General features: G+C 37.2%; 1 protein-coding gene across 3 annotated transcripts in view; it reads right to left on the bottom strand.

Moving 5' to 3' along the window:
- ctif (CBP80/20-dependent translation initiation factor) overlaps positions 1-12467 on the bottom strand; it is a 49101-nt gene that overhangs the window by 17245 nt on the left and 19389 nt on the right. For 2 of the 3 annotated variants that reach the window (XM_008424481.2, XM_081613413.1), the window contains 2 exons: positions 7160-7236; positions 1927-2007 (listed from right to left, as the gene is read on the bottom strand). In XM_008424481.2, coding sequence (XP_008422703.2) covers positions 1927-2007; positions 7160-7236 — 158 coding nt within the window. The remainder of the gene's footprint in view (positions 1-1926; positions 2008-7159; positions 7237-12467) is intronic. The other variant, XM_008424482.3, reaches the window with a different exon arrangement.

Below are 12467 nucleotides of genomic sequence, written 5' to 3' on the forward strand. Positions count from 1 at the left end.
TCACTGACCTGGTTAGGGTTTCCACAGTGAATGGGGGTATTTCACCAAGGTTTAAACTGTAAAGAAACATCTGAGCATCTCAGTCAAATATAATTGCAGTGACGTGGCACACTTACTGCTTCAGATATTTTGTTAGTGTAATGTGAAAATATGCTTGCTAATATGGAAATCTTGTTATCTATAACAAATGTAAGTGGTTATTCTTATTTTGTTGACCAACAACAATTTCATCTTTCATTTTCCACACATTTTTACATTAACAAATAAAGTTGAAGTAGTGTAATTTGTCACTAAAAGAGAGGTTTTGCATAATTTCAAAGACCAATACAGTCAGTCTGGGTGCTGTAAACCTCTAAAGGAGGACTTGGCAGAAAAAAAAAACTGTCACTTCTTCACAAGTCTCAGTTCTTAAAGGCTGAGACTTTAAAAACTCAGCCCCCGCGCTGGGGTCTCAGCGGCCAGGCGTGGTGGCTGGGGCGGGAGCGGCAGAACTTTGGGTCTGTCCGTCTTCCGCCCCACCGCGGCGCACAACCGTTCTCCGGCTGGGCTCCGGCCGCTGGGCCGGAGTCTTATCTTCCGGCCGCTGGGCAGAAAATAAGAATTCCAGTCCGAATTCTTATTTTTGAGACTTGAGTGCAACTGGAGTTGGAGTTTCAACTCAAGTTGCCATTATTGGTTTGATGCAAGAAACAGACTTGTTAGTCAATTCAAATTTGAATACTTGGGAGTGCTTTTGTCGTTTTCACAAAAATATTGAAAATAGTCTCCATTGATAAATGCAGAACTCCTGGACAGAAATTGTGAAATCCTTTGATCATCTTATCCTATAAACTTCTTAATTTTGCCAAGGAGACATCCAGGACCGCTGAATATGACAACTCTGATGGATTCTCAGGCTTGTGCTAGTTGCTGTTAATTTAGGCTCAGATGTAATAAACCACTCTCCTTATCTACTGATAATCTGAGAGGGGTTAGAGAAGGAGTATAATAAAATGTTAATCATGTTTAATGACTGTGACCTTGACAGTGGTTAGAGTGCTCATCATCTATCAGCCATTACTGTCAGAGATTGCTGCATTTAGGACAAATGATGGAACCACCGATGAAATGTCATTCAACAATAAGTTACTCTTTCATGATTAAACATCTAATAGAATGGAACATGACTTATTCATTTTGGTTTGATCATTTAAATGGTATTACTCAAGTCCATTGCAGTGTTGGATGTCGCCAGACTGAGACATATTTAAGTACATATTCTTCAAATTGATTAAGAAATGAGTCAAATGTAATTTTCAGAGATCTGCCATAAATGCATCAGGACCCTCATTAATAGAAATTTGCAAAACTATTCACACTTCCTAAACTCTTGAGATTTTTCCCCATTACTTCAATGTACTTTATTAGAATGTTAAATAGCTGATAAATGCAAAGTAGAGCATAATTAGGAAGTAGGAAAATAAAATGAAGCTAGTTTTTATGGTTTTGGAAACTTTCAGACTTGTAAGTCAATTGTTTATACAGCCATCTCTGTCTGTAATTTCAGTTGTAAATGCAGCCGCTCATTCTTCTTACCAATATCAGACAAGCCCAGGCAAAAATCCATGAATATCACAGTTAAAGTCTTTTCACAAATTCTCAGCTTTGCACATCTAAAGTCTGAAACGTATGCCAGAATCATCTGAGAACATCAATTTTAATGTCTTCAAATTGATTTTCAGTTGGATGTTGTTTCGTACCCAAGCCCTGTTTTAACATTTCCCACCACTTTATCTCTGGTGAGTCCCTTGTTCTTCATGATGCCGTTGGTTTTCAAAGATTCTGAACCTTTGAGGCCTTCACAAAACAGCTGCACAAATTCCAGAGGTGTGGATTACTTTCAAAAGTTACTTTACCTTTTGAGATCCTACTTAAGTTGCCACTAACCTGGCTGACACTCGTCGTTTCTCCCCTGGGCCAGTGGGCAGAAGTATGGTTAACTGCTCTCGGCTGAAGTAATCAAATGGTCTACAAGCAGGAGAGAAGGGTGTGCCAAAATGCAGATGATTGGAAGGATGGAAAGATTAAAGAGTGGAGTAAAGTCAAAGTAAATTTAGTAGGAAATCGGAGGTTTTTCATTGAAGGAAAATAGGAGAAAACAGGGAGAAAAAGGAGAAAAAGCAAAGCAAATAAGGGAAACAAACACACACAAAAAAACTACGGGTTGGTAAGGTCACACAAAACAAGGAGTCTAAAAGAATTTTACATAAAAGATTAAATTAACTTGCAGACATGGTCAGGGGAGGGGGAGCATGATAAAAATGATCAATTATGACTTTTACTGTGTACAAGAGGAGAATTCATAGAACCACTGGTTGACCCAGACAAGAGAATCGATTGACCTGGGGGAAGAGATGTCTGCATGCCAGACAGTCAATAAGTTGGCCGAGGCTCTGCACAGGCCACAAAACACTGACTTAATGCACTGTGGGAAGAAGGATTTCAGCTGCCTGACTGAGCATATGCATTATTAAATTTTAAGATAAAAATTTTGAAGAGTAAATAAATTTGGGTGGATTTATGCGAGAAGAATTTCAACTCATCACACATAATATCTTTAAATAATCCCTGTCAGAAATAAAACACATAAATGCTGCTTTTTTTTTTTTTACTGGAATAGCTTAGAAGACAAAGAAGGAACTGGAATCTAAGACAACCACAAACGCAACTTGGTAAATGAGATCAGTCGAGGAGGAGTTGTTTTCTGCCCAATAGGAATCTTGATAAAGTTGATATAGGATCATAATTACTTAAAGCATCTGAACTTTTATGCTAGACAAAAAACAATTTTCAGGGTATTTTGTTAGTATTTCATGTGTTTGGCCAACACCAGGTTGTAGAGATCCACAGCTCAGGTGGGAGAATTTTTTGACAGGAGAATTGTGCAGAGGATGCAAAAAAAAACAAAAAAAACAAAACCTGACACTGGAGCAGTGAACCTCCTTCCGGCCAGACACACAACAGGAAAGCATATTCATGTGTTAGAATCACACAAAGTAAAGACCTACATCTAGCTGAAAATTGAGGACAATACTTGCAAGCTGATGATCACAGACTCTCCATACAAATGAAAAAGGTGAAAATTTTAAACCCTAAATGTGTGAAGCTGGAGGAAAAATCCCCAAAAAAGCCTTGCGGCCATAAATGCAGTAAAAGCGGAAACCACAAAATATTGATTCAGCGGTCCAGATGCAATGCTAGTTGAAACATATCAAGCTTAGTGCTTGTAACAAAATGTGAAAAAGTTCAGCTGGTGCAAAAACCACTTCATAGCATTGTAAGGTTTAAGCTTACAATAACTGTTAACTTAAAAAAAAAATACAACAGAAGACAAATGCAGATTTCAACAAACACAAATATAGTTGGGCATTGTATACAAATATCCTAGCATATTGTCTTAAAATGATTTTTTTTATTTGAGTGTGTAACTTTTGGCAGTCACACATCATCTGGAAAAAGCAGCCGGCGATGCAGTGTTTGCAGGGACTGTGACTGGTGCAGGCAGTTGTGTAAGTACTGTTGCTAAAGCTGGACTCAATCAGTTTTGAGAACACTACAAAAATCTTGTAGACAAAGTGCTCTTCTTGAAACAATGTTCAAAAAACATCTTAGAAAAGCTACCGACAATTACAAAAGAATGAAAAGAGTGTGAGGAAGCTGCTCATTTTCCAAAGCTTTGCTTCTCTTCTGTTCTGAAGCAAAGCAAAAAAATACAAAAAAAAAAAACAGTAACCAGCACATTCCTGTAAATCACAACTAATTTCAGCCCTGCCTGACGTGCCTACTAAAGTAGAAACACATGCACTGCCTCCTCTTTCTTTTCCATCCTGCCACAGCCAGCCCACACTTTTTCCTTTACTCAGTCTCCCGGTCTGCTCCCTTTGCTGGTCATTTGTTCGATACACCCCTCATGTTTCAAACATGTAGTCGACGAATCAATACTTTGCTTCCATATTTCATCATGTCTTACCACCGAGTTTAGCCGAGACCATTTCTCCTCCTTTTTCCCTGTTGTGTTGATGTATAGCAAGCAACAGAACCCAAAATCCAACACAAGCGCAACATTTTTTTGTGGCTTTTCTTTACTGCCTTCAAGCTACTGCTCTTAAACTTTAAATTATGTCCGCAGCTTCTTGAATAGAAAAAAGTAAAGCTAGTTGGGCTACTTAGCGAATGCATGTTGAGATGAATACTTTAACGAGGAATTTCAATTTCATGACGCATTTCATGGCAAAATGAACAGTTTGTGTGTATTAGAGATGTATTTCCCTGCAGCCAATGAAAAAAAACTATCAAAATCATACATTACTCTCGCCCAAAATCCCTTTGATTACAAACTTCCAATCCTGTTTTTGACTGTAAAGGGCTTAAAAAAATTGACTTTGTTTTAGGGATAATGATTTACTGTGAGGCCAAATATTTTATGACTTTTTCTGAGACCTGTTTGTGCACACCTCTGCCTCTCCCTTTCTTTCATAACCTCGGCCCCTATAATTATCCATTTGTTTTTTGTTTCCCCAACAATCAATTTGCAAAGTCTTATACTTTGTGTATTATTACTTATTACTTTGTGTATTATCTCGTTATACTTCTCAGTATAACGAGAAAACCAATAGTTGTTTCTTTAGTCTGGCTACTGTAGTACATTGTGTTGGCACATCTGAATAAAGAAACATGACTTTAAGGTTTAGAGAAAGAAAATGAAAAGACTATCTGGTGATCTAAGGTCTTTATCCCCACATGGCCATAATCCTCAAAATGTGGAAGAAGAACCACCAGTGGTACTTTCTCTACTGTTTCTGAGAGAAAGAATTTGGTAAGTACCATCAAACTATAAGTTGAGCTGTTGAAGCAAATTGATATGTAAATTTGAAGAGAAACTACCTAAACCTTACCTCTAATCAGGTAAAGAAGTCATCTACGTAAGAGATTATGAAATATAAGTTGGGATGTGGCCAACAAGCATCTATTTGCATCAAAAAAAAAAAAAAAAAAAAGCAAAAAAGACACAAAGCAGCAACTTGGTTCTTGACTTGCTTCTTTGTTTCACAGTTGAGGCCCAACTGTTATTGTCTTGCTTTCGTGCAAAACTTTCCTGAGGTATCTGGTGTTGCCTGTCCCAATACCGCCTGGGTCTGACTTCATCTGATGATGGACTGCCCTCTTTATGCTGATGGCTCCGCCACTGTCTGAGCCAAATCCTAGTCTAGACCTCACTACCCACCAAACGTGCCTATGTGCCTCCATCCCAAAGTGCATTATTGACGTGGCCTGCTCTGATTGGCAGATGGGCTCCATTTAGTTTATAAAACCATAATATCTAGTATGTTGACGAAGTAATGGTAAGTGATATCCTGATGTCTTCTTGCTGCTCAGTGAATACTGTGAATATACGTCACAATGTCCATAACATTATGATATTGAAGTTGTTTTTGATAGGGTCGGAACAGAATTAATGTACTATTACAGTTCTAATGATGCTTAAAACATTTTTTAATTTGTTTTTTTATTGTGAAGCATAACCACATGGAGAGTGGGAGGACACATTTATGTTAAGATAATATACTCAGTCATAAGTAGTGATGGAAAATTAAATTCAGTTTTAGCTTAAACATTAGGTAGATTTAGACAATATTTAGAGATGTACACACTGGTGCGAGACTAAAGCAACAACCAACAGCTGAACTTAGGAGAAGTTTTTAAGTAAATAGGCCTGTTGTGTCCAATATTAGCACTGCTGAGCATCCAGTAAAACTGGAGTCTCATAAGATGATAGGACAGGAGCTGCTAAATTACCCGTTAGCTTGATGTGCTAGCCTGCATTCTGCGGTTCTTCAGACAAAACACTCTAGTCTCTTTTAAAATCAACTATTCTTTTTTTTTTTTTTTTTTTTACACATTAGCTTAATAATAGCGATAAACTTTCTGAAAACAGTTAAGAACAGGGCAGCACCAAACTGCTCTTTACTAGAGGAAACTATGGACTTTAATGGGCAAGAATGCAATGACAGATATACTTGTTTTGAATCTGTAATTTTTGTAAATGTTATATAAATTAGGTGGGGAAACACTGCTTTCCACATCACCATCCTAAATAATAATCTAAGATATAATAAACACTCTGAACACCGTAGTGTACAGGAATCCTTTATTTAAATGCAAGTCTATATTTCTATGCATCTTTTATTTTTAATGCATTTATTTAATCCATCAACCATATGCCATTTCTTGTCATAGTTTTGTATAATATTGATAAAAAGAAAGAAGAAAAAACACACAGCAAGTGACTGGTCACTAGCAAGCATAAAGGGAGTAAATAATCCCCACAAAACTACCATTACCCCTTTTAGTGTTTAAACTAGAATCCTCTTTTGGTAGCAAGAGCTATACTTAAAAACACGAATACAGCAAACAAAGATGCACAATATTACGTAAAACCTGAATGAAGTGTGCTAAGTACAAAGACGTGTGCACAAAGCAGCGAGCAGAAGAAAACAGGATGGTCTTCTGTTACAGCTTCCACTACACAAAACAAATAGAGTGAAACCTAAGCAAGCGGCTACTGGTCTGCGTTGATATTTTTTGTTCTTTCCTTTCCACCAGGCCAGCGCTGTGCTTATTGTACAGCAAACACAACAGCTTACAGGAGACACGCAATTATTCTGTGGACTTGAAAACAGGAATGAAAGTGTTTTTGTCCATTTGGTTTGGATATAATTTCCTCTTTCAAAGCCACAAATACAACCAAAATATTTTCTCTTTAGCCCGTATCTTAGCAACTAAAGAACAGTTTTCCAGTGACATCAGGGCAGGGAGCGAAAAAGGGGTCCCTGCCCCCCTTTCACTAGTTTCAGTGAAGGCAGACTTGACCTGGGAAAATTTGATTTTACAAAAAATACAACCAATACAAAAAAAATCCACTTTGAATCAGGTAAAAGGTTGCAAAGCAGCACTATTACATCAGACAGAGAAACCGAGCTGGACTGTGCTTTCATTTCCAGACATTATTGTGGCTGTGGAGACATGCTTAAGCTGTGATTCCAGCATTTCTCTATCCGAGAAAAGTTTTGGTGCATGTGTATGTGTGTGTGCAGGCGTATGCATGGTGGGTAAACATTACCGTCGGTCGTTCCTCCTGCGTCGGAAGAGCTTTTTGGTGTGTGCTATCTCAGCCTCATTAGGAAGGGGTGGGAAGACCTGTGAGAAACAAATCACGGTGTAAGAGAAAGTTGCTGTAAAAACTAGCAATTTTCGTGACTGTAAATACATTTAAATGTTAATTGGAACATTCTTGCTTGCTTTTCCTCCGTTTTCAGTTGAATATTGTGGCAATAATGCACATAAATTATTGCATTTTTAACATCCGCACCAGAATATGACTGTAAAAGAGAGCTTAGATTTGTGGACAGATTTTCATGTCTCCAACTTATTACACCTGGTGTTTTTATTTTACATATGAATTATGAGTTATTATGAGTCTGAATTCTTTCCTGACAACAGGTGATCTTAACATTGACAGAATTGCCATTTCTTATCACCAGACAGATGTGAATCTGAGCTCTAATGTCTGTTGAGAGAACATTATCTGAACAAGTAAGATGCGCGGTCAAATACAATCGCACAAGCAAAAACTGCACGCAAGAAGGCACCATTATAACTCATATTGCTCTTTTTCTGTTTCACAGAATAATATTCAAAGACCACAAGAAAGTCTCACTCCTGTGCATTTTTTCATTATTTAAAAAAAAAAAAAAAAAGGGGGGTGGGGGGGTGGGGGTGGAAAAATGTTGTAAAATATATTCCTAGCAGCTTGATGCTTTGGCACTAGGTGAGAGGAGTTCTTGGGTCTAAGTCACATCAAAATGAGTCATTTTTCATTTGACTAAATTAATTTTTTTTTTTTCCCGGCAAGAGGCAAAGCAATTCGTACCACTGATGGAATACAGTGTGATGGATATTTCCTCTCGCTTTTACAGTTCACCTCTTCTGAAAAGGAAATATGAAATCCATCATCCATAAAACATTGGCTCTGTCAGTCAAACAGCCCAGTTTTCCTTTGCTCATCACCACCATGTGCTGTTACCATGGTTATGAGTGGCCTAGGACTAGCCTTGTTGAGTAAACATGCAGTGTGCGATGACGAACGGTGTTGTGAAAAGGATGAGTGCATAAATGAACCCGACTATGAACAGCTGTGCACACAATGTAATGTTCAAGACATGCTACATGAGAGGTGGGCACTGGGAGAAAGGTGTCGCCTGGCCCCAGTAAGAGATTAAAACTAGACAGATGGTGAAAGAGGAAAAAAAAGTCTGCAAAGTCCCAAATGTAAGAGGCTGGCCGTGATTTACATCAACACACTGGAAACCTTGATGAATAATTTTTCAAAGCTATTTAGAAAGGATTACAATTTATACTTCTGATTTCAACTATAGTTATATCTTATAGCATACAAGCTAATACAAAGTGTATTAGACAGTGTACAAAATGTCTAATACACTAATACAAAGTGTATTAGCTTGTAGGAGTACTAATGCAGTTGCAGGTTGGAGATATAGTTGTTTAATTTTAAATGGTAGACATGTTTCCCCCCCTCAAAACTGCATTTTCTTTTTTCAAAGTCCAATTTGCAGAGTTTACAGACCATTTTAAAACATAAACATAAAAGTTCACAGTGAATTGATCGCAAAGATATTTGAAGTGATTAGACTTTCCAGGCTGATATGGGTTCAATTCAATTCAACCTGAGAAGTTATGGTGCCGATTCAAAAGTCTAAGCTGAAGACATTTTACAAAAATATCTATATATTTCTCAACAGAAATATCCTAAAGTCAATGCAATCAAACTGTAAATATGATCCTTGTTATGAAACAATTAAGAAAACTTTGGTTTATTATTGCAAGTGGTAAAACGTTCCCTGTCTAAGGTAACCCTGCCGGTTTCATAGAGCCATCGACTTTGCTGCACTCTCTCCTACAGGCATGAAGCAACAGAGGACAGTCTATTGCATCGATTTCAAGATGGACAGTAGAGAGGAATGAATATCAGATGAATGGACTGAGAAACAAAATAAAATATTTTTTTGAGATCCCCTCTGGTGTTGAAATACTTAACTCAAGCCCCTTACTTTCCCAGACTGCATGAAGACTTTCTATAGATAAAGTTAATCTGCTTATAATGTTTTCCAAAAACTAAATTTTCCATTTTCACAAAAAACAGTTCTGAACAGCGATATAATTTATAACTTAGAGCAAACAGAAAACTTGCATTTTCTTTCAGATTTTATAAAATACACATGTAAAACAACATGGCAACACAAAATACTAATAATTTATGAATTTGTAAATCTTATATTTTGTATTCTTGTTTTGCAAAAACCAGTGAAGATGTAATCATTTTTATTGTCCCTCTTAAATGTTCAGATGAAATAAATTTTACTAACACGCAAAAAAATCTTTACAAACTTAACTACAAAAAGAAGTTTGAAAATTATGGTTTATTTATTAAAAAAAAAAAAAAGCAAGCCAAAACAACCTCTCCCAATGAGATAAAGTCAGTGCTCCCTAAGCTTCACAACTCACTGTTCAACACTAGGCAGCACGGCCAAAGAGTGTCGACAACATTTGACCGCAAATCGTTTCATTGCTATGAAGGTATTTTGGTTCATTCCTCTCTGCTTGTTTTCGCTGTTTGATGACATTTTCAGAAAAATGTCATCAAATAAGATCGAATCAGTTGAAAATGGCATGTTGTATTTCAGGTGGAACATTTAAATGTGACAAAGAAAAAAGAACATAGAAAAGGGAGTATACTTTCTCACTCCACTGTTGGTAAGAAACTGATATAAAACTGGCTTAAAGAGAACGGTTACACTTTATTTGAACAGGGGTGAGTGAATAAGACTGTCATGACACTGTCATAAACATGACATAACATCTGTCATGAACATGAATAAGCCTTCATGAATATTTATGACTGTTGTCATTATGCGTCATTCGGTAAATTATGACACTTTTAATACAAAGTTGACATTATTCAAAATGTCTTTGTTATGACAACTTGACATTAACCAACAAATCATTACCGATATAGATTTGTTATAAAAGTATTACTGATTGCACTTTAAAAATTAGGTAACTTTGTGTTATTAAAGGTAAAGTTTAAACAGCAATGATTTCTTGGTTAATGTCAAGTTGTCATAAAGACATTTTGAATAATGTAAACTTTGCATTAAAAGTGTCATAATTTACCGAATTATGCTTTATGACAACAGTCATAAATATTCATGAAGGCTTATGCATGTTCATGACATGTGTTATGTCATGTTTATGACAGTGTCATGACAATATTCACCCCCCTTCACATAAAGTGTTACCAAGAGAACACACTGTGGGTGAGAATAGGTTATCTGCAGGTAGCAGCGGATGCTGTGTAGATCAAAGGAAGCCATGAGCTGCCGTGGTCCCCTGCCAGGAAACCTCTTCACTCCAAAGTGGCAGCATGACCACTGTGGACGTGACAAGGACAGTGGTGGTGTGGGAGTGCAAATTGTGAGTGGGAGAGTGATGGTAGAAAATTGACAGAAGGAAACTTTCTGGATTTACATACACTTGTGTAACTTTTTCTCTTTTTTTGTCTTCTATTTTTTAACAAACTAAAAAAAAAAGATTTCAGAAAGAAACATTTCTGTGTTTTTTAATCATTGAGTGGAAGTTGGCATCATTTTGACATACCCACAATGAAGTCCATAACCAAAAATAAATTTTCCAACTTCACAACCCAGGCCACGGTAACTATAGATATTGTCATCTTACATCATCTGATTTGGCCAAACATGAACCAATGTGACAAACCCAAAGAGATTCAAAGTATTTAGCTTCTAAAAGGATAACCAAGTGAGATAATCTGAAAATCATCGAGAGAGGTATGAACTTTTCAAAGGATTTTTTTCGTCAAGGTTCTGGAAATGACTCAGGTCGCTCTGCTGAGCCAATCAGTAGCGTGGTAGAAGTATAAGTGGCCAGGAAGGAAAGTTAGGAAATGAGAAAAGCTCCTGGAGATGGAAATGTGAAAAATAGAAACAGAAAATAATGATTAGTGAACTTTCACTGCAGTAGCAGTGGAAAGTGAAGTGAATGCTTTCCTGTCGCTTCTTATGCGTAACAATTCTGGTATGATGCTCAGTCAGTTAGTCCATTGTTTCTCCAGGCTTATTTATGCTGCCAGGGACGTCGGCCAAAAGCAATAAATTTAAAACTACCCCGGGGGTGGCACTGCAGGACAGACCGTTGAGAACTGAGGGGAGAGAAAGAGCAAGAATGACTGCGAGGGAGGCTGTAAATACAAGATAGCGAACACGTAGCGAAGCACACAAAGGGAGTTGTAGCGCATACGCTGATACAAGGCCGGAATAACTTCTCCCATTTCTCTCAATCGAGTGATCTTTTTTTATTATTATTATTTAATTGTAGTAAATATAAATCGGACACAGAAAGTGTTTAATCTATTAGAGATGGATTTTAATGAGTTGCATTCAAAAGCTGCATCTTCTTTATTCTGCCTCTTTGAAACCTAAAGCAAACCAGATCACACACGCACACACAAAGCATCAGACGAGCAGAGGATGTATGATCGATGTCTTTGTTCATCTCTCTGAGGGATGCCAACTGAGCTCTACGTATTTGAAAGCTGCTGCTTCAGCAGAGATTGCTTCTCTATAGGGCACCACTGGTCTTTTCTTCCTTTTTCACTCTCTGACACTCTGATCCCACGATGGCCCATCCCCTGTTGCCACCTTCTTCTTTCTTTGAAGTACCTGTATATTCCTTTGTGGCCGAGGCCTCAGATTGCATAATAAATAAGGCATAGATGTCAAGATTTCACACGCTTCTCTTTCATCACTGATCACCTGCTGAATGTGACTGTAGATCAGGGTGTAAATCTCATCTGTTGAAGAAGTTGCACAGGTTTAAGTAAAGTTTTGAAAAAGAAAGAAACAGAAAGCTCTTAAAATGTTTTTAGATTTGGGGAAAACCATAAAGTCATTCAGCAGGGATCACGGTTCTGACCATCACAAATTACAACTTTTTGTACCACTTTTTCCCCACAATTTTAACTTTTTCCCACAGATACTTTTTAAACTTTTTGCATCAATGTTTTTCACGTTTGAATTTTACGAGGCAATTCCAAAACACTGCATTTTTAAACAGTCAGTATCAACTTCCAGCATTAAATGTGCATATCCATTTTGAATATCTACAGAGTAAATTTTTTCTAGAAGTGTTTTGGACCATTTACAGCGACGTTTACAGTGAAAGGTAGTGTCATCTGCTTTGCAAACTAATCTGTTACTACAGTAATGTCTTTTACACAGCTATCTTAAACTGTATTGAAATATTTTGTCCAGATTAACAAGAAAGCAGAATGT

The sequence above is a fragment of the Poecilia reticulata genome, chromosome 12 (genome assembly GCF_904066995.2).
Source record: "Poecilia reticulata chromosome 12, P_reticulata-male-v2, whole genome shotgun sequence".
Taxonomy (NCBI): Eukaryota; Metazoa; Chordata; class Actinopteri; order Cyprinodontiformes; family Poeciliidae; genus Poecilia; species Poecilia reticulata.